General features: G+C 53.2%; 2 protein-coding genes across 2 annotated transcripts in view; one reads left to right on the top strand and one right to left on the bottom strand.

The window, feature by feature from the left end:
• The window catches only part of LOC132536492 (dedicator of cytokinesis protein 1-like), a gene marked incomplete at its 3' end in the record, with an annotated part of 62889 nt that overhangs the window by 5549 nt on the left and 34055 nt on the right, over positions 1 to 23285 (bottom strand). Inside the window, exons 12-18 of the mRNA XM_060184428.1 lie at positions 19888 to 20030; positions 17251 to 17376; positions 9798 to 9922; positions 7568 to 7666; positions 6125 to 6197; positions 5386 to 5489; positions 3031 to 3214 (exon numbers count right to left, since the gene is read on the bottom strand). Of these exons, the coding sequence (XP_060040411.1) occupies positions 3031 to 3214; positions 5386 to 5489; positions 6125 to 6197; positions 7568 to 7666; positions 9798 to 9922; positions 17251 to 17376; positions 19888 to 20030 (854 nt within the window). The remainder of the gene's footprint in view (positions 1 to 3030; positions 3215 to 5385; positions 5490 to 6124; positions 6198 to 7567; positions 7667 to 9797; positions 9923 to 17250; positions 17377 to 19887; positions 20031 to 23285) is intronic.
• Positions 18192 to 19520, top strand: LOC132536491 (uncharacterized). The gene is made up of 4 exons (XM_060184427.1): positions 18192 to 18411; positions 18572 to 18923; positions 19151 to 19268; positions 19422 to 19520. Exons 1-4 carry the CDS (start codon positions 18192 to 18194, stop codon positions 19518 to 19520), a joined length of 789 nt encoding a protein of 262 aa, XP_060040410.1.

Below are 23285 nucleotides of genomic sequence, written 5' to 3'. Positions count from 1 at the left end.
TGACTGCTCTGCTTCCATAATGCCAAGATGGTGGCCCTGGCTCCAAGACTCCAAGATGGCTGCCCTGTTTCCATGACTACCAGACGGCTGCCCAGCCTCCATGGCTATCAAGATGGCTCCCATGCCTCCATTATTCCAAGATGGTTGTCCAGTCTCCATGATGCCAAGATGACAGCCCTGCCTTTAAGACTCCAAGATGTCTGTTCTGCAACTTAGACTCCAAGAGGGCTGCTGTCTCCATGATGCCAAGATGGCTGCCCTGTCCTTGACACCAGTGGCTGAACAACCTCTATGACGCCAAAATGGCTGTTCTGCCACCATGACTCCAAGATGGCTGCCCTATCTTTGACATCAAGATGGCTGCCATGCCTCCAATGACCCAAAATTAGCTGCCTACCTCCATGACTCCAAGTTGGCTACCTGCCTCCCATGATGCCAAGATGGCTGCCCTGCTTCCATGAATCCATGATGGCTGCTCTGACTCCATGACTCCAAGATGGCTGCATTGTCTCCATAACACCAAGATGGCTACCATGCCTCCATGAATCCAAGATGGCTGCCCTGAATCCAAGACACCAAGATGGCTGCCCTGCTTCTAACACTCCAAGATGGCTGCCCTGCCTAAATGACTCCAAGATGGCTGCCTGCCCCCATGACTCCAATGGCTGCCCGCCTACCATGACAACATGGCTGTGCTGCCTCCATGTCAGCAAGATGGCTGCTCTGCCTCCATATTGCCAAGATGAAGGCCCTGCCTCCAAGACTCCAAGATGGCTGCCAGCCTCCATTACTCCAAACTGCTTCCGTGCCTCCATGACTCCAAGATGGCTGCCCTGTTTCCCATTTATCAAGATGGCTGCAGTGCCTGGACCTCTCCCTGTCTCTCCCTACCTATGTCTGTCATAAAAATGAACCTGACCAACGCAACGAGTGCCACCTAAACATGCTTCACCTCAGACTGTGTCCAGAGACTTCACGTGTGGAATGACAACCCTTCAGCTTCATTACTCGGGTGAGACCTTTCCTTTCATAGTGCACTCTAATTCCATCTCAGGTGGTTCACTTTCTAACAAAGTCCCAAAACCTAGATATACACCAGTTTCTGTGAGAGAGAGCTTATGTTCACACGTATCCATAAACTACTGCAAAATATATACCTGAAAGCAGAAGTACACTAGAGTTTGCAGTGAGTAACCCCCTAACACTTCCTCTCCACTATTCCAAGCTTGGGATCCATGATTGCTCAACAAATTGTTTGGCTTCGTATGTTAACTCTCTTTTCCATCACCAGGTTCCAGATGCCACCAGGATGCTGGCTAGGCTTCCCTGGATTGAAGACCCCACCAATGTGTCCTGGAGCTCCGCTTCCCCAGAGACACACCTTACTAGGGAAAGAGAGAGGCAGACTGGGAGTATGGACTGACCAGTCAACGTCCATGTTCAGCGGGGAAGCAATTACAGAAGCCAGACCTTCCACCTTCTGCAACCCTCAACGACCCTGGGTCCATGCTCCCAGAGGGCCAGAGAATGGGAAAACTATCAGGGGAGGGGGTGGGATATGGAGATTGGGTGGTGGGAATTGTGTGGAGTTGCACCCCTCCTACCTTATGTTTTTGTTCATTAATCCTTTCTTAAATAAAAAATTTTTTAAAAAAATGAACCTGAAATAAAATTCAGACCCCGGCCCATAGAGGCCACGTCCCACCTCTTGCTTCCCCAAAATCCTAGGATGCATGGTCAACACCGGGGCCTACCAGTAGCAGAGCTTTGCTCCCACCCAAGGGGCCCGCCCACCACCGCACCAGAGAGCAACGCCATGCAGAAACACTGCTGAAGGTGGTGCAGTGAGCAGTGGGACAGCGCAGGTTACGCCCCCAGCACCCGGAGACCAGAGTTCGATCCCCAGCAGCAGCAGGAGGCAGCGCTCAGTGGCGTGTCTCTGTGGAAAATGTCTGTCACTAGAACAAGAGTCATCTCCCGCACAGATGTGCAGCACAGGGGCTGGGCAGGCAGCTTTGTGCCCCCTGCCATGAAGACCCAGGTTTGATGCCCAGCACCTGACACGCTGGGGACATTAGAACAGCAATGCAAGGGGGCCTGCACATGGACCTGAGCAAGGATCCAGGCTCGAGCCCCAGCTCCCCACCTTTGAGGGGAAGCTTCATGACTGGTGAAGCTGGGCTACAGGTGTCTCTCTGTCTCTCTCCCTCTCTGTCTCCCTATCTCTCTCAACGTCTTTCCTCCTCCTTCCCCTCTCTCCCCCTCTCCCTCTTTCTCCCTTTCCCTCTCTCCCTCTCTCTCCTCTTTCTCCTTTTCCCTCTCTCTCCCCCTCTCCCTCTCTTTCTCTCTCCCTCTCTCACTAAGGTCACAGAATACAACTTAAATGGGGAGGCAGTCCTGCAGCAGCAGCATGTGGAAGGCCAGGGGCCCAACCCACAGCCACTGCCTAAAAAGTCAAATTTGAGACCTGGGAGATAGCTCAGCGCGTCAGAGCACAGGGCCTGCACGTAAGGGGCCAAGGCTGCCAGGTTCCAGCCCAGCTCAGCTGTGAGCCACAGCCAAGTGGTGCTCTAGTCTCTTGTCTGTCTCACTCTCTCCTAGAATAAATAAAAATAAATCCGTGGGGACCAGGCGCATTATGTCACACTGGACCTGGGTTCGAGCCCCCGCTCCCTACCTGCAGGGGGAAGCTTCACGAGTGGTGGAGCAGGGCTGCAGGGGTCTCTCTGTCTCTCTCTCTCCCCCCTCCCTTCTCCATTTCTCTGTCCTTATGCAACAATAAATCAAATACATAAAAACCAAAAAATAATCAATCCTGAAGTCAATCATCATGCAAATAAGCAATCCAAAGGCAAGAGCACCGTGAGCGTTGGTGAGGGGGAGCCGCCACCCAGGCCAGAGCCGTGGCCCCAGGGAAGGCGACCCAGGAAGCCCGCGTGGCCAGCCAAACCGCTCCCCACATCAGGGAGCAGCAGGCAGGGCAGAGCTTTGCGGGGAGGCAGGGGCCCTGCCGCACAGCACCTCACGCACCGTTCTGGGTGAGCTTCGTGGAGCAGACGAGCGTGGAGATCTGGAAGGAGTCCTTGCTGATGGGGCAGCTGCCCAGGCTGTGCAGGCCCTTGCCCGTGGCCGAGTGGCCCTTCTCCTCCAGCTCGGCCTTGGTGGACGGCAGGCTCAGGTACGTGGCCGCGTCCTCCAGCTTCTTGGCTTCCGCCTGTGGGTTCAAGCCCGCAGGAGCGTCAGTGAGGCCCCCTGAGCGGTGGCTGAAAGTGAGGACTCCCTGCCTTTTCCATGTCCTGAACGCCAGCCCTTATTTTATGTGTCCCTCTTGTAAATATTTAGTTATTATTGGACAGAGACAGAGAGAAATGAAGAGAGGAGGAGAAGGCAGAGAAGGAGAGAGACAGAGAGATACCCGCAGACCTGCTTCACTGCAGGGGGAAGGGCCAGGGACTTGAACCCAGGTCCTCGTGTGCTGTAATGTTTTACTTAACCAGGTGTGCCACCACCTGGCCCCACTATCATTTCTTTCTTTCTTTTCTTTCTTTCTTTCTTTCTTTCTTTCTTTCTTTCTTTTCTTATTTTTCCCTTTTGTTGCCCTTGTTTTATTGTTGTAGTTATTGTTGTTGTTGTTGTTGGATAGGACAGAGAGAAATGGAGAGAGGAGGGGAAGACAGAGAGGGGGAGAGAAAGACAGACACTGGAGACCTGGTTCACCGCCTGTGAAGTGACTCCCCTGCAGGTGGGGAGCCGGGGGCTCGAACCAGGATCCTTATGTTGGTCCTTGTGCTTTGTGCCACTTGCGCTTAACCCGCTGCGCTACCGCCTGACTCCTCCCACTAGTATTTTTATGTATTCTTTATTTGATAGGACAGAGATAAAGTGAGAAAAAGAGAGAGAGAGGGAGAGAGAAAGATGCCTGCAGCCCTGCTTCATCACTTGTGAAGCTCCCCCCTGTAGGAAGGGACCAGGAGCTTGAACCCAGGTCCTTGTGCACTGTGATGTGTGCACTTAACCAGGGGCACCACCGCCACCTGACCCCCACTAGTATCTTTATGTATTCTTTATTTGATAGGACAGAGATAAATTGAGAAAGGAGGTGGGCAGAGTGAGAGATGCCTGCAGCCCTGCTTCACCTCTTGTGAAGCTTTCCTCCTGCCGGTGGGGAGCAGAGGCTCGAACCTGGGGCCTGGCACCTGGTAACAGGCATATTCTCACCCAGTGCGTCATCACGTGGACTGAATTCTGTCCTTTCTGATGCCGAGTCCTTCCCTGAATGCTTTTAATGTCATGATATTTGCTCTTTCCAGTTTGCTTCACTGCTTATCTGCCTGCCTCTTCCCTACAGATTCCTCCCTATATAAAGAGCATGGTCCGTCTGTCTGTCTGTCTGTCTGTCTGCAGATTCCTCCCTATATAAAGAGCATGGTCCATCTGTCTGTCTGCAGATTCCTCCCTATATAAAGAGCATGGTCCGTCTGTCTGTCTGTCTGTCTGCAGATTCCTCCCTATATAAAGAGCATGGTCCATCTGTCTGTCTGTCTGCAGATTCCTCCCTATATAAAGAGCATGGTCCATCTGTCTGTCTGTCTGCAGATTCCTCCCTATATAAAGAGCATGGTCCGTCTGTCTGTCTGTCTGCAGATTCCTCCCTATATAAAGAGCATGGTCCGTCTGTCTGTCTGTCTGCAGATTCCTCCCTATATAAAGAGCATGGTCCGTCTGTCTGTCTGTCTGCAGATTCCTCCCTATATAAAGAGCATGGTCCATCTGTCTGTCTGTCTGTCTGCAGATTCCTCCCTATATAAAGAGCATGATCCATCTGTCTGTCTGTCTGTCTGTCTGCAGATTCCTCCCTATATAAAGAGCATGGTCCATCTGTCTGTCTGTCTGCAGATTCCTCCCTATATAAAGAGCATGGTCTGTCTGTCTGTCTGCAGATTCCTCCTTATATAAAGAGCATGGTCCATCTGTCTGTCTGTCTGCAGATTCCTCCCTATATAAAGAGCATGGTCCATCTGTCTGTCTGTCTGTCTGCAGATTCCTCCCTATATAAAGAGCATGGTCCGTCTGTCTGTCTGTTTTGCACTTTTGTAGCACGAGTGAGTCCCCTCCTCCTGGTTCATTCTTTCTGTTTCAGAGAGAAACACCGACAGCTCCTTGTGGAGCCGCTCGCAGTCCTGGGCACCTCCCCAGAGTCTCAGCCCGGCCTGGCACGACGCACGGGGAGGCAGGCAGCTGACTGGCGTGGGGCCCTCTGCCCACCCCGGGCCCAGAGCACACTGAGCACAGCCCCGAGGGAGACGCCACCTCCTGTCCCCACCTCAGCCGTGGCTAAAAGGCCCGAAACGTCACCCAGCAGCCCCGGCAGGGCGCCCCTGAGACCTTGTAGACGATGAGGTCGTGCTCCCCGTCGCGCAGGGTGGTCCCGTCGTAACGCATCAGCTTCACGAACGCCAGAGCGAAGATCTTCTCCGACTTGTCCTTCGCTGCAGAGAGACCAGAGAGTGTGGGGAATCCCCTGGCATCTTCCGGAACCGAGAGCAAAGCCCAGGAGGTGAGGAGGGAACGCAAACTCCCTGCCGGAAACCAGAGGGGCGAGTGGAGCGGGCAAGGGCAGGAGAGAGTGGGGGAGCGGGCCGGCAGGAAGGCCTCCAGGAAGGCTCAGAAATGCTCCAGAATCCCAGCAATTCCCGCCAGCACCTCAGGGAGGGGCCTCAAAGCAGCCAGAGAAACAGACTGCAAGGGCCTGGGGAGCTGGCGCAGTGGATAAAGCTCCGGACTCTCTAGCACGAGGTCCTGAGTTCAATCCCCGGCAGCACATGTACCAGAGTGATGTCTGGTTCTCTCTCTCTCTCTCCTCCTATCTTCCTCATAAATAAATAAGATATTTTCAAGAGAGAGAGAGGAAGCAGACTGCAGAGCAGGGGGCCCTCCTAAGACACGGTTCTGGTCCCCGAGCTGATCTATTGCTTGGCATCGTTTTCCAGGGACACAAGAGGAAAATGGACTGAAGAGGCAGAAGCTCACTGTGGGGGAACCACCGTGTCCTGGAAGCCCCCCGGCAGGCACGGCGCCCAGCTTCCTCAGCCCTTTTCCCGGGGACACAAGGCCAGATACTCACAGTCCTGCGAGGAGCGGTGGCGGAAGGTGAAGCGGAGGTGGCTGCGGTTCACGTCCTCGATGGGAATGGCCACCTTTCGGCACAGGACGGGGACGTGTGAAGATTCAAGAAGGAGCCCTGCACCCCACTGCACAGCCCTGCTGCGGCCATGGCCATGCCCCACAATGCCCCTGGCGTGGCTTTCCCACAGGGAATCAATCGCCTTGTGGAAGTGTCACCAAGATCATTCTGCAAAGGGTTCCGAGCTCATTGCAGGAGACAACTGATTTATTTATTTATTTATTTATTTATTTATTTTGCTTCCAGGGTTATCCCCAAGGCTCGGTGCCAGCACCATGAATCCACTGCGCCTGGCAGCTGTTACTTCTTTTTCATTTCTCTCTCTCTCTCTCTCATATTTGATAGGACAGAGAGAAACTGAGGGGGCAGCAGGAGATGGAGGGAGAGGAGCTGAGGAAACAGCACAATGGCTCTGCAAAAAGACATTCATGCCTGAGGCTCCAAGGTCCCAGGTTCAGTCCCCAGCACCACCACCTGGCAGAGCTGAGCAGGGCTCTGGTCAGTCTGTTTCTCTTTCTCCCTCTCCCCCAGGTAACCTCCCTCCCTCCCTCCTTTCCTCTCTCTCTGTAATTTTCTCATTAAAATACAAAAGGAAATACTAATAGAAAACGAGAGGAAGAGGGAGGAAGGCAGGAAGGAAAGAGAAAGACACCTGCAGACCTGCTTCACCTCGAGAAGCTTCCTCCCCCCTGCAGGGGAGGACTGGGGGCACGGGAACCCAGGCAGCCAACTGGGTGGCCCCTGCCCGGCCCCTAGGGCTGAATTTTTCCGCTACAGGCTTTGGCTCATCCCTGTGAAGCTTCTCGAGCCCAGCCCCAAGCCGAGGGGGTCCCGCGCTCCAGGAACCGGCCCTGGAGACGAGGAGCTCTGTGCTTGCCACCGTGGGCACAGGAGGAGGCTGGGAGTGGACCGCCTAGCGGCAGGGCCCGTCCCTGACTGGGCTGACAGGCGGCCGTCCAGAGTGACCCCCAGCTGCAAACACCCCTGGCCGCCGGCAGAGGCTGGAGGGCACCAGGGCGGCCGAGTGATAAAGACCACCCAGGGATCCCAGCGAGCTGGGCTGGGGGGCAGGGGCGTCTCCCCAGCGACCGCCTCCCTGGCATCTCCTTAATTGGCCATTTGCTCTCGACACAGCCTGCCCCGCATCAGACGCGGGCAGGGGACCGACCGCTGTCCTGCAGGATTCCGAGAGCGTCGCCATGGCAAGTCCTGCTTTCCTCCCGCAGGGAGATGAGGGGTGCCCTCCTAGCTCAGCAGGCTGGCTCCCTAGCAACCGAGCAGCTCCGTGGAGAGAGCCCTGTGCCCGCCCGAGGAGACCGAGGAGGCCGAGGAGCGCTTCCTCCCCCAGCCCCCGGCCCAGGAAGGTGAGCGAGGACACGATACCTTCAGAGTCTCAAACCAGCGCGGCTGCTTGACCTGGTAGTAGATGACGGACTTGTACTCGGAGATGGCCTCATCGCCGGCGCCCGGGAACACGACGTGCTGCAGGAGAAGCGGGCAGACTCCCGTCACACCCCCAGGGCCTCACACCCCTCACCCGCCCACCCCCACCCTGCTGGACGGGGCAGCCCCAGGAACGCCAGCACGGACACACACACACACTCACACAAAGACACACTCACACACACACAGACACACACACACTCACACACACACTCACACAAAGACACACACTCACACACACTCACACAAAGACACACACACACACAGACACACACTCACACACACTCACACACTCACTCACACACTCACACACACTCATACACTCACACAAAGACACACACTCACACAAAGACACACACACACTCACACAAAGACACACACTCACACAAAGACACACACTCACACAAAGACACACACTCACACACACACACACACTCACACACACACACACACTCACACACACACTCACACACACACTCACACACACACACATAAAACACACACACACACACACACACACACACACACACGGAGAGAGGCACAGCGGACAGAGTGCGCTCAGGGGCCGGGGGGTGTTGAACCGGTTAAGCACACCTGCTACCTGCACCAGGATCCAGGTTCGAGCCCCGGCTCCCCACCTACGGGAGTGGGGGGGGAGCCTCACAAGCAGCAAAACAAAGTCTGCAGGTGTCTGTCATTCTCTCTCCCTCTCCATCTCCCCCTTCTCTCTCAATTTCTCTCTGTTTTGTCCAATAGAATGAAAAAAAAATGGTCTCAAGGAGCAGTGGATTCGTAGGGTGGCACTGAGCCCCAGAGATAACCCCGGAGGGAAAACATAAATAAAATAAAATAAAATAAAGTAAAATAAAATAGACAAAATAAAATAAAATAATGGAACAGTTCCCAACAGTGGGATAACAGAACCTTCTGGAACCTTGTAGGGTCAGAGCTCCAAGGCTTCATCTGCAGCCCGCCCTGCCCTCTCCCGGTCCTCACAGCGGTCACAGTGCGTCAGAGTAAACGAGGGAGGGGTACAGCCCAAAAAGGAATGACAGCACTCCAGTCACAGACAGAAAGGCCGAACCCTCAGCTCCGGGTAGAGCTACGTGGGGCCAGGTGCACTGCCCTGGGTCGTGATGGCCTGACAGGGACACAGGACAGAGGCCGTGCACTGCCCTGGGTCGTGATGGCCTGACAGGGACACAGGACAGGGGCCGCCGGCAAGGGAGAAGGTGCCACCCACCACCCGGCTCAGCCTTGGGACTCTGGGCAGCAAGGCCCCAAGGGGACCCAGCCCTCCAGGGTCAGCTCAGAACGGTACCAGACAGGGACCCCAACTTTTGGCTTGAGTTTATGTCATCAAAGGTGCCACCACCACCCCCCGTACACAGCCCCTTAAACCAGCATCACCTCAATAAAAAGCAATAAATAATTAAAACAAAATAATAAGAGTAGGCAAAAAACAGGAAAAGTCCAAATAAAAAGGTGCAAACTGTTTGGAAGACCTGAGAGGGGCCGGGTGATGGCGCACCTGGTTGAGGACACACGTTACTATGTGCAAGAACCCGGGTTCGAGCCCTCAATACTTACCTGTGTGTGTGTGTGTGGGGGGGAAGCTTTGCGAGTGGTGAAGCAGGGCTGCAGGTGTCTCTCTGTCTCTCTCCCTCTCTAGCTCCCCCTTCCCTCGCCATTTCTGGCTGTCTCCATCCAAAATACAAATACAATAAAAATATTTTTTTATGGGAGTCAGGCGGTATAGCACAGTGGGTTAAGCACATGTGGGACAAAGGGCAAGGATCCGCAGAAGGATCCCGGTTCGAGCCCCCGGCTCCCCACCTATAGGGGAGTCGCTTCACAGGCGGTGAGGCAGGTCTGCAGGTGTCTGTCTTTCTCTCCCCCTCTCTGTCTTCCCCTCCTCTCTCCATTTCTCTCTGTCCTATCCAACAATAACAGCAACAATAACAACAACAATAAACAACAACAATAAACAACAAGAACAACAAAAGGGAAGAAATAAATAAATATTTTAAAAATATTTTTTAAGAAAGAGAACGCTGGTGGAGATCTCTGGGAGGTGGGAGGGTGGGGTCTCAGTGGTGTGGAGAGATGCACTGTCATCTCAGGCTCTGGCGGCAAACTACTAACGACATTTCAACGAAAGAGCAGGTACCTCCAGCCGCTTCCCCTCCTCGTCAAACACAGACACGGTCACCTCCACGTTCTTGGCCGTCGTCTTGCTCCCTTTGTCAAAGTCGCCTTGAACCAGCGTGACGTAGATGTCATTGCGAACATCACCTGTGGGGGGGAGGGTGGGGGACACCCTTTCAGCAGAGCCGTTCTCGGGGGACCCTGGGGTGCACAGGGCCTCTCTCCACGCACCCAGCGGACTCACAGACGCTGCACGACCACGTGGTGGGAAGGCAGGACAAAGCAGCCCCCACCATCATCACCACAAACCGTGCGGCAACGGGGTGGCGTGATGATGCACCAAACTGAGCACACACGCTCCAGTGCACCAGGACCCCGGTTCAAGCCTCTGGTCCCCACCTGTGGGGTGGGGGGAAGCTTCATGAGTGGAGAGGCAGGTCTGCAGGTGTCTCTCTCGCTCTCTGTCTCCCCCTTCCCTCTCAAGTTCTTTCTCTAGCCACTAAATAAGAAATGAACAAAGGAGAAAGAGGAAGAGAAGAAAAAGAGACGGGGAGAAAAAGAAATGCAAGGAGGAGGAGAAAGTAGGGGAGGATGGGGTGGTGACACCCAGTTAAGTGCACCTACTACAAAGGGCAAGTGCCTGCAGGAGGACCTGGGTCCGAGCCCCGGCTCCCCTGCGGGGAAAAGCTTCACAAGCGGTGAAGCAGGGCTGCAGGTGTCTCTCTGTATCTCTCTCTCTCTGTTTCCCCCTCCTCTCTCAATTTCTCTCTGTCCTGTCCAATAAAAGGGGGGAAGGTGGCCACCAGGAGGAGGAGGAGGAAGAGGAGGAGAAGGAGATGGAGGAGGAGAAGGAGGAGGAAGAGGGGGAGACGGAGACGGAGAAAGAGATGGAGAAGAAGTAGAAGGAGGAGGAGGAGATGGTGGTGGCATGCAGGCAAGAGACAGAGCTAGGAGGCCCCGAGAGCGCGACTGCAGGGTGTCAGCACACAGCAGCTCCTGGCAGAGCAGGATGAGAGCCGACGGCCTCGGTCTCCGCACAGTCTGCTCCAGAGCCGGACAGGAAGCTGACAGAGCCAGCGTCACGGCTGTCAGGAGAGGCTCGGGCCGGCCGGAGGCCTCCCTCTCAGCCCCGGTTCATGCCCAGCACCACCCGGGAGCACCGTGCACAGCCTCAGGGGAGCTCCACGAAGAGGCTGTGGCCTCTCCCCTCCTCCCCGCAGCCTTCACTGTATTTAAAAAGCCCAGCGGGCGGTGTCCTTTGGGACTAGATGGGTGGGCTGCCAGGGATGATGCCGAGAGAAGTCAGGAGGCGCCTGGAGGACAATGCGCTCGGGTTCCGCTCGGGAAGTGGAACAGCGAGGACAGGGGCGCACGCACTTGACAAAGGAAATACGTAGACAGCATGCACACGACTATGACTTTGGGACAGCCACGGTGGTTACCACTGGGGAGGGTACAGAACTTGCTGGGTGGGAATGCTGCGGGGTGACCCCCTTGTGATGCTGTAGTCTTATAAATTACCGTGAAGTCACTTAAAAAGTGAAGGGAATGAGGAGTCGGGTGGTAGCGCAGCGGGTTAAGCGCATGTGGGACAAAGGGCAAGGATCCGCAGAAGGATCCCGGTTCGAGCCCCCGGCTCCCCACCTGCAGGGGAGTCGCTTCACAGGCGGTGAAGCAGGTCTGCAGGTGTCTGTCTTTCTCTCCCCCTCTCTGTCTTCCCCTCCTCTCTCCATTTCTCTCTGGCCTATCCAACAACAACAACATCAATAACAACAACTACTACAACAATAAAAAAACAAGGGCAACAAAAGGGAATAAGAAAATTTAAAAAAAAAAAAGTGAAGAAAGTGGTCTATAGGTATCTCTATATAATTATACACGTACATATAGTGTGTGTGTGTGTGTGTGTGTGTGTGTGTGTGTGTGTGTGTGTCGCGCGCGCCTAGCGCCTATCATGTGGATCAGGGTAGCTGTGCCTTTGTTAAGCAGACCCCTGCTTCCCAAAGGAAGATGGCCCAGGGAGACAGTTGAGTGGTTGCAGCATAGACTTACAGGCGTGGGACCCCAAATTCCTCCCTAGCGCCACCCAAGCCAGAGATGATACAAGACAATAAAATAAACTGCTCGTAAAAAATTAACTAAAAAAAACAAAAACCTGAAATAATTTTAATCAAAGTAAGTAAAGGGGGCTGGGTGGTGGCGCACCTGGTTGAGTGCACAGGTTACAGTGCACAAGGACCCAGGTTCGAGACCCCAGTCCCCACCTGCAGCGGGAAAGCTTTGTGAGTGGTAAAGCAGGGCTGTGTGTGTCTGTCTCTCTCCCTCTCTGCCACCCCCTTCCCTCTTGATATCTGCCTGTCTCTATTCAATAAATAAATAAAGGTAATTAGAAAAATAATGTAAAAATAAAGATAAAAGAAAAATAAATAAAAGTATGTAAAAGTAAAGGGAGATGAACCATCAGACTCACACACTAAGACACACAAATCCACACACAGACACACTCCAACACATTTAGACACAGACACACACTCAGACTCACACACACAAACTCACACTCAAGACACACACACACACACACGCCTAATACACACATGACATCTCTCTGCCTCTTTCTCCCGAGGATGCGTGAAGCCAAGTAACGGCCCTTCTGAGAGCTTGGCAGGCCTCGTCAGCTGCAAGACACAGAGCCAGGACCACCAGCCGATGACACTCCTGTCTGTCTAGGGGACAGCCCTTGTCTGCCCTACCTGCTCTTCTGAGGGGATGTGGGACACAGGGACATGGGGACACAGGACAATTCCTCCAAAGGCAACAACAGTCGACTCAGACTGAGAACCAGAGCCTTGTAAGAAACAACTGTCCTGTTTCCCTCCCATTTTATATTTTGCTTTTGTGAATTTCTTCTTTAGTGCTCTATTCTGGTTTTAATGTATCCGACTATTAAACGAAGCTTCCATTTAAAAGTCATTATTGTAATAATCCCAGTGGGTGGCGGCCACAGCTGACAGAGCTACAAAGAAACAGGAGAGCCGGGGAGGAGGACAAGGAGGAGGACGAGGGGGAGGAAGGGGCAGGCAGCGGCGCACCTGGTTAACGCACACATCACAGTGTGTAAGTACCAAGGTTCGAGCCCCCCGTCCCCACCAGCTGGGGGGAAGCTTCACAAGTGGTGAAGCAGGGCTGCAGGTGTCTCCATCTCCCCCTCTATCTCATCTCCCTTCTCAATTTCTCTCTGTCTCTACCCAACAGTAAGTAAATTTTTTTTTTAATTTTTAAATCTTTATTTATTTATTGGATAGATATGACAGCCAGAAATTGAGAGGGGAGGGGGAGACAGAGAGGGAGAGAGAGACAGAGAGACACCTGCAGCCCTGCTTCACCACTCGTGAAGCTTTCCCCCTGCAGGTAGGGACCGGGGGCTTGAACCTGGGTCCTTGTGCACTGTAACATGTGTGCATTCAACCAGGTGTGCCACACTGCCTGGCCCCAGTAAAAATATTTTTAAGTAAAAGGAGGAGGGAAGGAGGAGGATGGGTCCCCTGGCAAGGTGAGGACACCAGGACCTGTCAAATGGTCTGTGTGACAGGGGCCACATTTCACCTCCAGGCCACCCAGGACCCCCAAAATCTCCCTGGTTCTGCAGGGCAGATGTGTCCACCTGACCTCTGGGCCTCTGGCCTCTACAAAGTGCAGAAGCCTTGGACCCTGCCTGCTAACAGGTGGGGGGTCAAAGCACCAGCCCGTGCCAGGAATGGACACCCAAGCCCAGAGGTCCCCCCCACCCGCCCGGGGGGGCTGGAGACTCACACTCCAGGCACACCCTCAAACAAGAAGACAAGGACAGAGCTCCTGTCCACAGGCTTCCTCAGCAAAGGCCGTGCTCTGGGCAGGCAGCCGCGGCAGTGGCACTCGGAAGGAACTGGAAGACGATGAGCCTGACCTCCGTCCCCACCCCCTGCCACCAGGCTGGCGCTAAGGCCTTGCTTCCCGGCCAGAACCTTCCAGAAGGACTGCAAGATTCCCTGTGGGTCGTGAGAAGCAGAACCCAGGGAAGAGGCCAGACCTGGTCTGCGATATGCAAGGGGCAAGGTGCCACGTCTTCCCGCGGGGATGGCACAGTGCCCACAGTTTAGCACTGGCCGCTTGACGACGGAGAACATGGCGGGGACACACAGATGCTAGAACAGAACCCACCGTCACAGGGATCCTGACCAGGCCACGGAGACAGCACAATGGCAGTGCACAGGACTTGCTTGCCTGCAGTCCCAGGTTCAATCCCCAACACCGCCAATAGCCAGAGCTGAGCTGTGCTCTGGTCCCACTGCCTGCTTTCTCCGCCATAATCTTTTCAACTAAATTAAGGAATCCTGACTCTGCCTTGGCATAGAAACTCTTTAGAGACCACGGTCAGCTGTGAGCTCCCCCATAAATCTTTTTTTAATAGATCTTATTTATTTTTTAATAAATAAGATTTAATGTTAACCTACAAATGTATAAGCTAACAGCAATTTAATACTGACTTACAAACGTATAAGCTAACAGGGGTATTAATTAATCACACACTGTTCCCGCCCCCAGAGTTCTGTGATCTCATTCCCTCCACTGGAAACTGCAGTTCCCCCAAGGTCACAGATTTGAGCTGACTATTCTGTCTATCGGCCCTTTTTCTCTACGGTCCTGCCTTTACCTCCCGTCTAAGTCACCCCTACACCTGTTACTACTTCCAAGTAAGCTTCCTTTTCCCTCTTCTCTCAGATCAGAGAAACAGTGTCTGGCTTCCTCCTTGTGTTTTCCTGATTCATTTCTCTCTCGGTGATGATCAAAAAAGAACAAAAACAGAGCTTCCTGGGGAAAAATATTCCAGGTCCTGATGGGCTTGGGGTTCCGAGCCTTCTGGTTGTCTTCCCCTAACATTCCTCCCCCTCGGGGAGTGTAGGCCGGGAATCTTTTGGGGGTACAGAAGGTGGGAGTTCTGGCTTCTATAATTGCTTCTCTGCTGGACACCCCATGCATCTTTTATGAGCTAATCTTCCAGGACGAGAGCTGATTTATAAGCACATCGATTGTAAGGGAAGCAGGGCCCGTGTGAACTAGAAGCTTCCAGGGTCACCCGAGTGGTCCCCAAGGTAAGAGCATGTCTGCCCTAAATCCCTCCCTCTTTATTAAAGCCAAGATTATAACCACTGGTGCTCCGTGGACATGATATCACCACTCCAGGTCTAATCTTTGTTTTAGAGGAGACAGAAGCAGAGGCAGAGGCAGGGGCAGGGGCAGGGGCAGGGGCCAGGCATTGGCACACCTGATTGAGCGCACATGTTACCATGTGCAAGGACCCGGGTTTGAGACTTCCATCCCCACCTGAAGGGGGAAAGATTTGCGAGTGGTGCATCAGGTGTCTCTCTGTCTCTCTCCCTTTCTATCTCCCCCTTCCCAATCGATTTCTGACTGTCTCTATCCAATAAATAAAGATAAAAATATTAAAAATAAACAACTCCCCCGGGGGACACACAGAGCCAGGGAGAGGACGGCATTGGGGGTCGACCTGCTCCGTCTCCTCCGCCCGCTGCGTGACTGGAGGCAGTGACTTCACTTGACGGGAATGAATCCCACACCAACTCGCAGGCGTCCGAGACCCTGCCAGGGCTCAAGCTAGATTACGGCCTGAGTGCTGTTTACAGGACGAAAGCCAGACCGCAGACTGAGAAGGTGAATGCTGACGTGCTGCCCGGGATCTTGGGAGGACGAGATCTGATTGTTAACATCAGGGTTTCAGGTGACCAGGAGTGCGTTATGGAAATGTGGCAGCTGCGTCCTGACCTGGACCGTGCCAGGACTGGCTCAGCACACTCCAAGCCCAAGGCCCGGGCAGCTGTTAGCAAGAGAGCTGAGCACTGCAGACACCTGCACTGACCCTCCAGCAACACTGCCCCACATCCACCCTTGAGACCAGGAGACCCCCCAAGCCCTGCCCAGTGATGCCCAGGCTCTCCTTGACCTCTTCTGGGGCACTGGGGCTTGGGGAGAAGACGCCAGTGGTCACTGGCCGCAGGGGAGGCTGACTGCACGCAGTGAGGACACCCCAGGGGGAGGACAGAGGAGGACAGGGCAGCGAGAGCTGCCTGAGTGTCCGTGCTCAGCCGCAGAGAAAGTTCCCCCAGGCTCTGGGCCTGTGTTCCAGCACAGAGACCCCTAACCTGAGGGCCCACTAAGAGCACCCGGTTCCAGCCAGCCCACTACCACCCAGAGAGGTCTGGTCACTTGTTCCAGGTGACCAGGGCCAGGGGATTTCCAGTGGGCCGTCACACAGAATGAGACCCAGTGTCTATGGGTCCTTATTAGTACTTCCGGGTCAGAGGCTGGGAACTGCCGTGGCCTATGGTCACTTAGCCCACAGAGAGAGAAGGCCCTTCGTGGGTCAATGACCAGGACACTATAAGGTGGGATACACTGCCCGCCCTTACCTGGAGCAGTTCTGGTGACGCAGGGTCTGCTCCCCGGGACCCCAGAGCCCCAGCCCATCAGCCTCGCTCCACCCTGAGCAGCACCCACCAGATGTGGGTGTAATCAGACTTCACTATCAGGGCCACCCGCTGTTCCCTGAGCTTCCTTCTGGGGCACAAGACCCCCCCACACACAATAAGGCACTTTGACTAAGGGCCGCCGTGAACGGTGAACAGGAAGGACTGGACAGCCCCACGGAATATCCCCAAAACAGACTTACTAGCTTCTTCCCACCTGAAGACCCCACTCTCATCTGCTCTATTCCTACCTTTGGGTAGCTGTTTATTAAACAATTTGTTCTGCTTTATATCTTAACACCTTTCAGCCACCAAGTCACAGATGCTACCACGATTCCATCCTGACTTCCCTGGGCAGACGACCCCACCACTGTGTCCCGGAGCTCCACTTCCCCAGAGCCCTGCCCCACTAGGGAAAGAGAGAGACAGGCTGGGAGTATGGATCCACCTGTCAACGCCCATGTTTAGCGGGGAAGCAGTTACAGAAGCCAGAACTCCCACCTTGTGCACCCTACAATGACCCTGGGTCCATACTCCCAGAGGGATAAAGAATAGGAAAGCTACCAATGGAGGGGATGGGACACAGAGCTCTGCTGGTGGGAACTGTGTGGGATTGTAGCCCTGTGATCTTACACTCTTGCGAGTCGTTGTTAAATCACTAATAAAAAAGAAAGTAACGGAGCAGAAAGAGTGAGTGAAGCCAGTGCCAGGGCCCGGAGGCCCGTCCAGCACAGCCGTTCCCCCCATGACCCCAGGTTGATATGACCGAGAGAAGCCCCCTCGCCCTTGCAGACACCCAGGCTTCGGCCCCTTGCTCAGCCCTCTGCCTGCCCAGCGTCAGCAGGCCACGTCCACACATCTCCGCGTCACACCGGGCGGCCAGCTCCCAGAACATCCCCACACTGGTGACAACGAGCGCAGCCGTTAGTGCCGAGGGACCCCATCCCCACTCACCGGGCATGATGATCTCGGGGAAGCCCATCTTCCGGGCCACGGCTGTGGTCCTGTCCACCAGGTGGGGGAACTCTTTCCTGACCTGGTGGATGTCCCCAGGCAGCAGCTTGAGTGTCACCCACAGTCCTGCGAGGAGGTGGAGGAAGAGGAGAAGGAGGTGGGCATGAGTCCCGGGGCCTAGGGCCTCCGTCCCCAAGGCAGGCTCGGTGACGCAGTAGCTCTGAGTTCAGGGACACCACCCACCTGTGAGACCTCTGGGGACGGCAGTGGTGAGAAAAATAAAAAACCCTAACCCTACATCTTCCCACCTGAGCACGGCATTCCTTAAAAACATTTAAGCCTGCTCCATTCCATTTTTCTTTACTGTGTCCATTTAGATATAAAGGGATAGGAGGAGATGTTGCTGAGGAGTTATTCTGATGCAGTCTCCGCCCCCAAGTTTTACTACGTCCCACGAAATCCTAGCAGTGCCCCCTTCAACCAATCCTGGCCCCACACATCACCCCTGGTTGTCGCCCAATAAAAAGCCCACCACCACCATCCTCTGCTCCATCACCATAATCTCCACCACCACCATCATCACCACCATCACCATCATTATCACCACCACCATCATCACCATCATCATCACCATCATCATTATCACCAAAGTCATCATCACCACCATCACCTTCATCACCACCATCATTATCACCACCACCATCATAACCACCACCATCACCATCACCACCATCATCATCACCACCACCATCACCATCACCACCACCATCATCATCACCATCACCTTCATCACCACCATCTTCATCATCACTATCACCATCACCATCATCAATATCACCACCATCACCTTCATCACCACCATCACCTTCACCTTCATCATCATCACCATCATCTTTATCACAATCACCATCATCTTTATCATCACCATCATCACCGTCTTCATGACCACCACCACCATCATCGCCTTCATCATCATCACCATCACCTTTATCAACATCACCATCAACATCACCATCATCAATATCACCACCATCACCATCTTCATCACCACCACCATCTTCATCATCACTATCACCATCATCAACATCACCACCATCTTCATCACCATCAACATCATCATCGCCACCACCACCATCTTCACCATCACTATCACCATCATCAGCATCACCATCAACATCACCATCACCACCATCTTCATCATCACTATCACCATCATCACCACCATCACCATCTTCACCACTATCTTCATCATCACTATCACCATCATCAGCATCATCACCATCTTCACCACCATCTTCACCATCACTATCGCCATCATCAGCATCACCACCATCACCATCTTCACCACCATTTTCATCACCACCATCTTCATCATCACTATCACCATCATCAGCATCACCACCATCACCATCTTCACCACCATCTTCATCACCACCATCTTCATCATCACTATCACCATCATCAGCATCATCACCATCTTCACCACCATCTTCACCATCACTATCACCATCATCAGCATCACCACCATCACCATCTTCACCACCATCTTCATCACCACCATCTTCATCATCACTATCAACATCATCAGCATCACCACCATCACCATCTTCATCACCATCTTCATCATCACTATCACCATCACCATCTTCAACACCATCTTCATCACCACCATCGCCATCACTACCACAACCATCATGATGACAGCTTTCACCATCTTCATCAACACAACCATCACCATCTTCACCACCATCTTCATCACCACCATCTTCACCATCACTATCACCATCATCAGCATCACCATCAACATCACCATCACCACCATCTTCATCATCACTATCACCATCATCACCACCATCACCATCTTCACCACTATCTTCATCATCACTATCACCATCATCAGCATCACCATCACCATCTTCATCACCATCTTCATCACCACCATCTTCATCATCACTATCACCATTATCAGCATCATCACCATCTTCACCACCATCTTCCCATCACTATCACCATCATCAGCATCACCACCATCACCATCTTCACCACCATCTTCATCACCACCATCTTCATCATCACTATCACCATCATCAGCATCATCACCATCTTCACCACCATCTTCACCATCACTATCACCATCATCAGCATCACCACCATCACCATCTTCATCACCATCTTCATCATCACTATCACCATCATCAGCATCACCACCATCACCATCTTCAACACCATCTTCATCACCACCATCGCCATCACTACCACAACCATCATGATGACAGCTTTCACCATCTTCATCAACACAACCATCACCATCTTCACCACCATTTTCATCACCACCATCTTCATCATCACTATCACCATCATCAGCATCACCATCACCATCTTCATCACCACCATCTTCATCATCACTATCACCATCATCAGCCTCACCACCATCACCATCTTCACCGCCATCACTACCACAACCATCGTGATCACAGCTTTCACCATCGTCATCAACACAACCATCACCACCTTCCCCATCTTCATCATCAGTGCCCTCCACGGTCACCAAACTAAGGTGCAAACCGCACGGCACTGCCTCACATCCATAGAACCCCAACAGGAAAGAGAGACATAAACGACCGCAGAGACACGTACCCTGGCCCTTGTGGTTGACTTCTTTGGCAGCAATGACTTTGTTTATAACAGTCTGAAGGAAGTCATTCTCCCCTGCCACCCTGGGTGAAAAACGGGATGACATGTTGAGCGGCTTGTGTCGAATGGCGTCGTCCAACGCGAGCCTGGAGGGCACGGGGCGACCAAGACCACAGAAGGCAAGGGGGGCACAGGGACCCGGAGGTCACGGTAACAGGGGAACACGGGGGACCATCGTCACCGAGTGTGAGAGCGTCGTTGAGACAACGCACGACAAGGAAGGGCAGGATAGGTGACAAGAGAGACAGAGGAGAGCATCGATCAGGAAAATACCGATTGAGGGCCACCCTACCCCCAGGACATCACACACTGGGCTCCACTCGCTCTCTACGGATAGTCACAGGCAAGGGGACTGAGCCGGAAGCTACGTGGTCCGGGGGGGCGGGAGGGTGCGGATTTAAACCTCAGGAATTTTATGAGCCGTGGCTGCTTTCTTGCATTTTGATAATTCTACGTAGATCAAGGAGGAGGAAGGAACAATCAAAATTGAAACAAATATAATAATAACAGCAACAAGAAAAGTTCCCTCCAAACCAACTGTTTGGAAGGCCGTGTGGTGGTTACGTGAACGGCGCACCTAGCACAGTCGGGATGCCTCCGAGAGAAAGAAAGGCTTGTCTTTGGCCTTTTGGGGAGACCTGAACCAGGATACAGCCTGTGAGCATTAACGTCTGGGGTGTCATGAGTCTGGAGTGGTACTGGGACAGAGAGAAACGATGCAAACAGGGAACGTGTCCAAACAGAGCTACTGTGATGCACAGCAGAGCATGATGGGAAATGAGAAAGAAAATGGCGTCCATCATGGTTGGCATGATTCCTAGAGTGAGGACAGGGTCGTTCATCACGTTTCCACGTTATTCCAGAGAGCTGAGGACGGTTTTGATTTCCTCCACCAAGTAAAAAAGACAGATTGAGAGAGAGAGAGACTGAGACAGAGGGAGAGAGAGACTGAGGGGGGGGGGGATGTATACCGGGCTTCCTCCCCTAAAACTTTTCCCGCAAGATAATAAATCAGTTTTAATGGAGCAAAAAAAAAAAAAAAAAAAAAAAACAGTCTATTAGCATGGCACTTCCCAAGCAACTGCTTTCACTGTTTCTTTTGCTGTTAAAACCCTGCTGCGGTTTTCTTCCTAACGCTGCAAGCACTGATCTGCACGTGAGTCTCCTTTAAGGGAATAAGCCAGCAGAGGGGACAGGAAGACCGGATCACATCAAAATGGATAAATATTTTTAAGTAGACGCTGCACAAAATGGCATAAAACCATGGTGGCAAAGTAGCAGCCACTGCAGCTGGTGCCAGGACCACATGACATTCCGATGCGTGGGTCTAAAACCCATAACCTCTCCCTGTGACGCTTCCCAGAATAACTCTTCCCCCATCACCACCACTACCAACCGTGTCCTTAGTTTTTCTAAAAGAAACTAGCAGGAAACAGGAAGCCTCTCCCCGGATAGACAGTTAAGTGTCAAGAACCTTTAAGGTACGATAAATAAATCAGCGTTCAAGAGGCCAGGTGGTGACACACCTGATGACGTGCCCGGGGTTCAAGCCCCCGGCCACCACCTACAGGGGGGGAGCCTCACGAGCAGAGAAGCAGGGCTGTGGCTGTCTCCCTGTCTCTTTCCCTCTCTGTCTTCTCTCTCTTCTCAATTTCTCTCTACTTCTATCCAATAATAAAGATCAAAATTAGGGAGTCGGGCAGTAGCGCAGCGGGTTAAGCGCACGTGCCGCAAAGCACAAGGACCGGTGTAAGGATCCCGGTTCCAGCCCCCGGCTCCCCACCTGCAGGGGAGTCGCTTCACAAGCCGTGAAGCAGGTCTGCAGGTGTCTGTCTTTCTCTCCCCCTCTCTGTCTTCCCCTCCTCTCTCCATGTCTCTCTGTCCTATCAAACAATAACAACATCAATAATAACTGCAACAATAAAAGAAGGGCAACAAGAGGGAATAAATAAATAAATATTAAAAGAAAGGAAGAAGGGGAGTCGGGCGGTGGCACAGCAGATTAAACACAGGTGGCACAAAGCACAGGACCGGCGGGAGGATCCCAGTTCGAGCCCCCGGCTCCCCACCTGCAGGGGAGTCGCTTCACAGGCGGTGAAGCAGGTCTGCAGGTGTCTTTCTCTCCCCCTCTCTGTCTTCCCCTCCTCTCTCCAATTCTCTCTCTCCTATTCAACAACAATAACTATAACAATAAAAAAACAACAAAAGGGAATGAATAAATAAATAAAAGGACTCTTGTGTCAAGAAGATGAGCGAAGGGGCCAGGCGGTGGGCACCTTGGCTGAGCGCACACATTACAGTGCGTGAGGACAAGGTTCAAGCCCCTGGTCCCCACCTCCATGACTGATGAAGCAGGACTGCAGGTGTCTCTCTGTCTCTTTCCCTCTCTATCTTCTCCTCCCCTCTCAATATCTCTGTCTCTATCCAATAATAAATAAATAAAAAGTCTAAAAAAAATAGAAATAAAAAAAAGACCAGAGAATCTTCCATTGAGCCAGGCCTCAGGGAGCTAGCTCTCTGAGCAGACCAGGGACAGACACTATCTCTCCCTTGGGAACGAGTAGTCCCTATGCCAGACGGAGTGGGCACATCATCCAAAAGGTGGGGCCCTCACTCTGTGGCCCGCCCACGTCTCCCCAGCCCACAGCTCTCTCCGGACTGGCCTCCAGCCGCCACCCCATGCTCACACCTGACGTGGAGAATTCCTCTAAGACCGCCTGAGCAGGAAGAGAAATAAGAGAGAAAGCATTCAGGGCGCTGTGACCTAGCCCTTCTCTGTTGCCTTGACACTCAACTCTGGAGCTCTGATTTCACAGTCCAGGGAGGAAGCCGTCTCTTCACATTAGCCTAAGCCGGTCAAATCCCTCTCTCCTCCTCTCCAGCTCGGTCTGGGGTGGACAAGGGCCGTTCAAGTGGCCACAGACCGGTCACCCGCCCCGCTTTTGCTTTTAATCTCCAGGGAAATCACGCCAATTCTTTCAACCTTTTGCAGGAGCTCTGCCGTCCAGCTGGAGAATCAGTGGCATGACTCTCCCCCCAAGTATTTTCCTGGCTTCCCGCACCTCTCTGGGAGTTCTGACAAAACCCCACAAAGACCGCTAAAAGGCAGGACAAGAGCCACTCCAAGTAACCGCCGAGACAGGAACATGGGCGTCAAGGCCGTCGGCTCGAGAGAGTTACTTTTCACTTGGCAAAAGAATTCATCGTGACTCTGCTCGGTTTTCTGTTCTGAAAGACGGCCACCTCCTGTGCGGACCTTCCAGCATGCGGCCTGCTGCTAGAATCAATCCATCATGGAAATCAGCGTTCACGCTCGGGGTGGAAGTGTAACTCCGTGCGCC

Source organism: Erinaceus europaeus, unplaced genomic scaffold, assembly GCF_950295315.1.
Source record: "Erinaceus europaeus unplaced genomic scaffold, mEriEur2.1 scaffold_449, whole genome shotgun sequence".
In the NCBI taxonomy this organism is placed as follows: domain Eukaryota; kingdom Metazoa; phylum Chordata; class Mammalia; order Eulipotyphla; family Erinaceidae; genus Erinaceus; species Erinaceus europaeus.
This window is presented reverse-complemented; position numbering and strand designations above follow the sequence as displayed.

What these genes read in the sequence shown, in the direction of transcription:
- LOC132536491 (XM_060184427.1), top strand. Translation starts at nt 18,192, where the DNA reads ATGACCACCACCACCATCATCGCCTTCATCATCATCACCATCACCTTT. An exon ending in CATCACTATCACCATCATCA is followed by an intron (nt 18,412 to 18,571) that starts GCATCACCATCA and finishes CGCCATCATCAG; the next exon opens with CATCACCACCATCACCATCT. An exon ending in CCATCTTCATCACCACCATC is followed by an intron (nt 18,924 to 19,150) that starts GCCATCACTACC and finishes CACCATCATCAG; the next exon opens with CATCACCATCACCATCTTCA.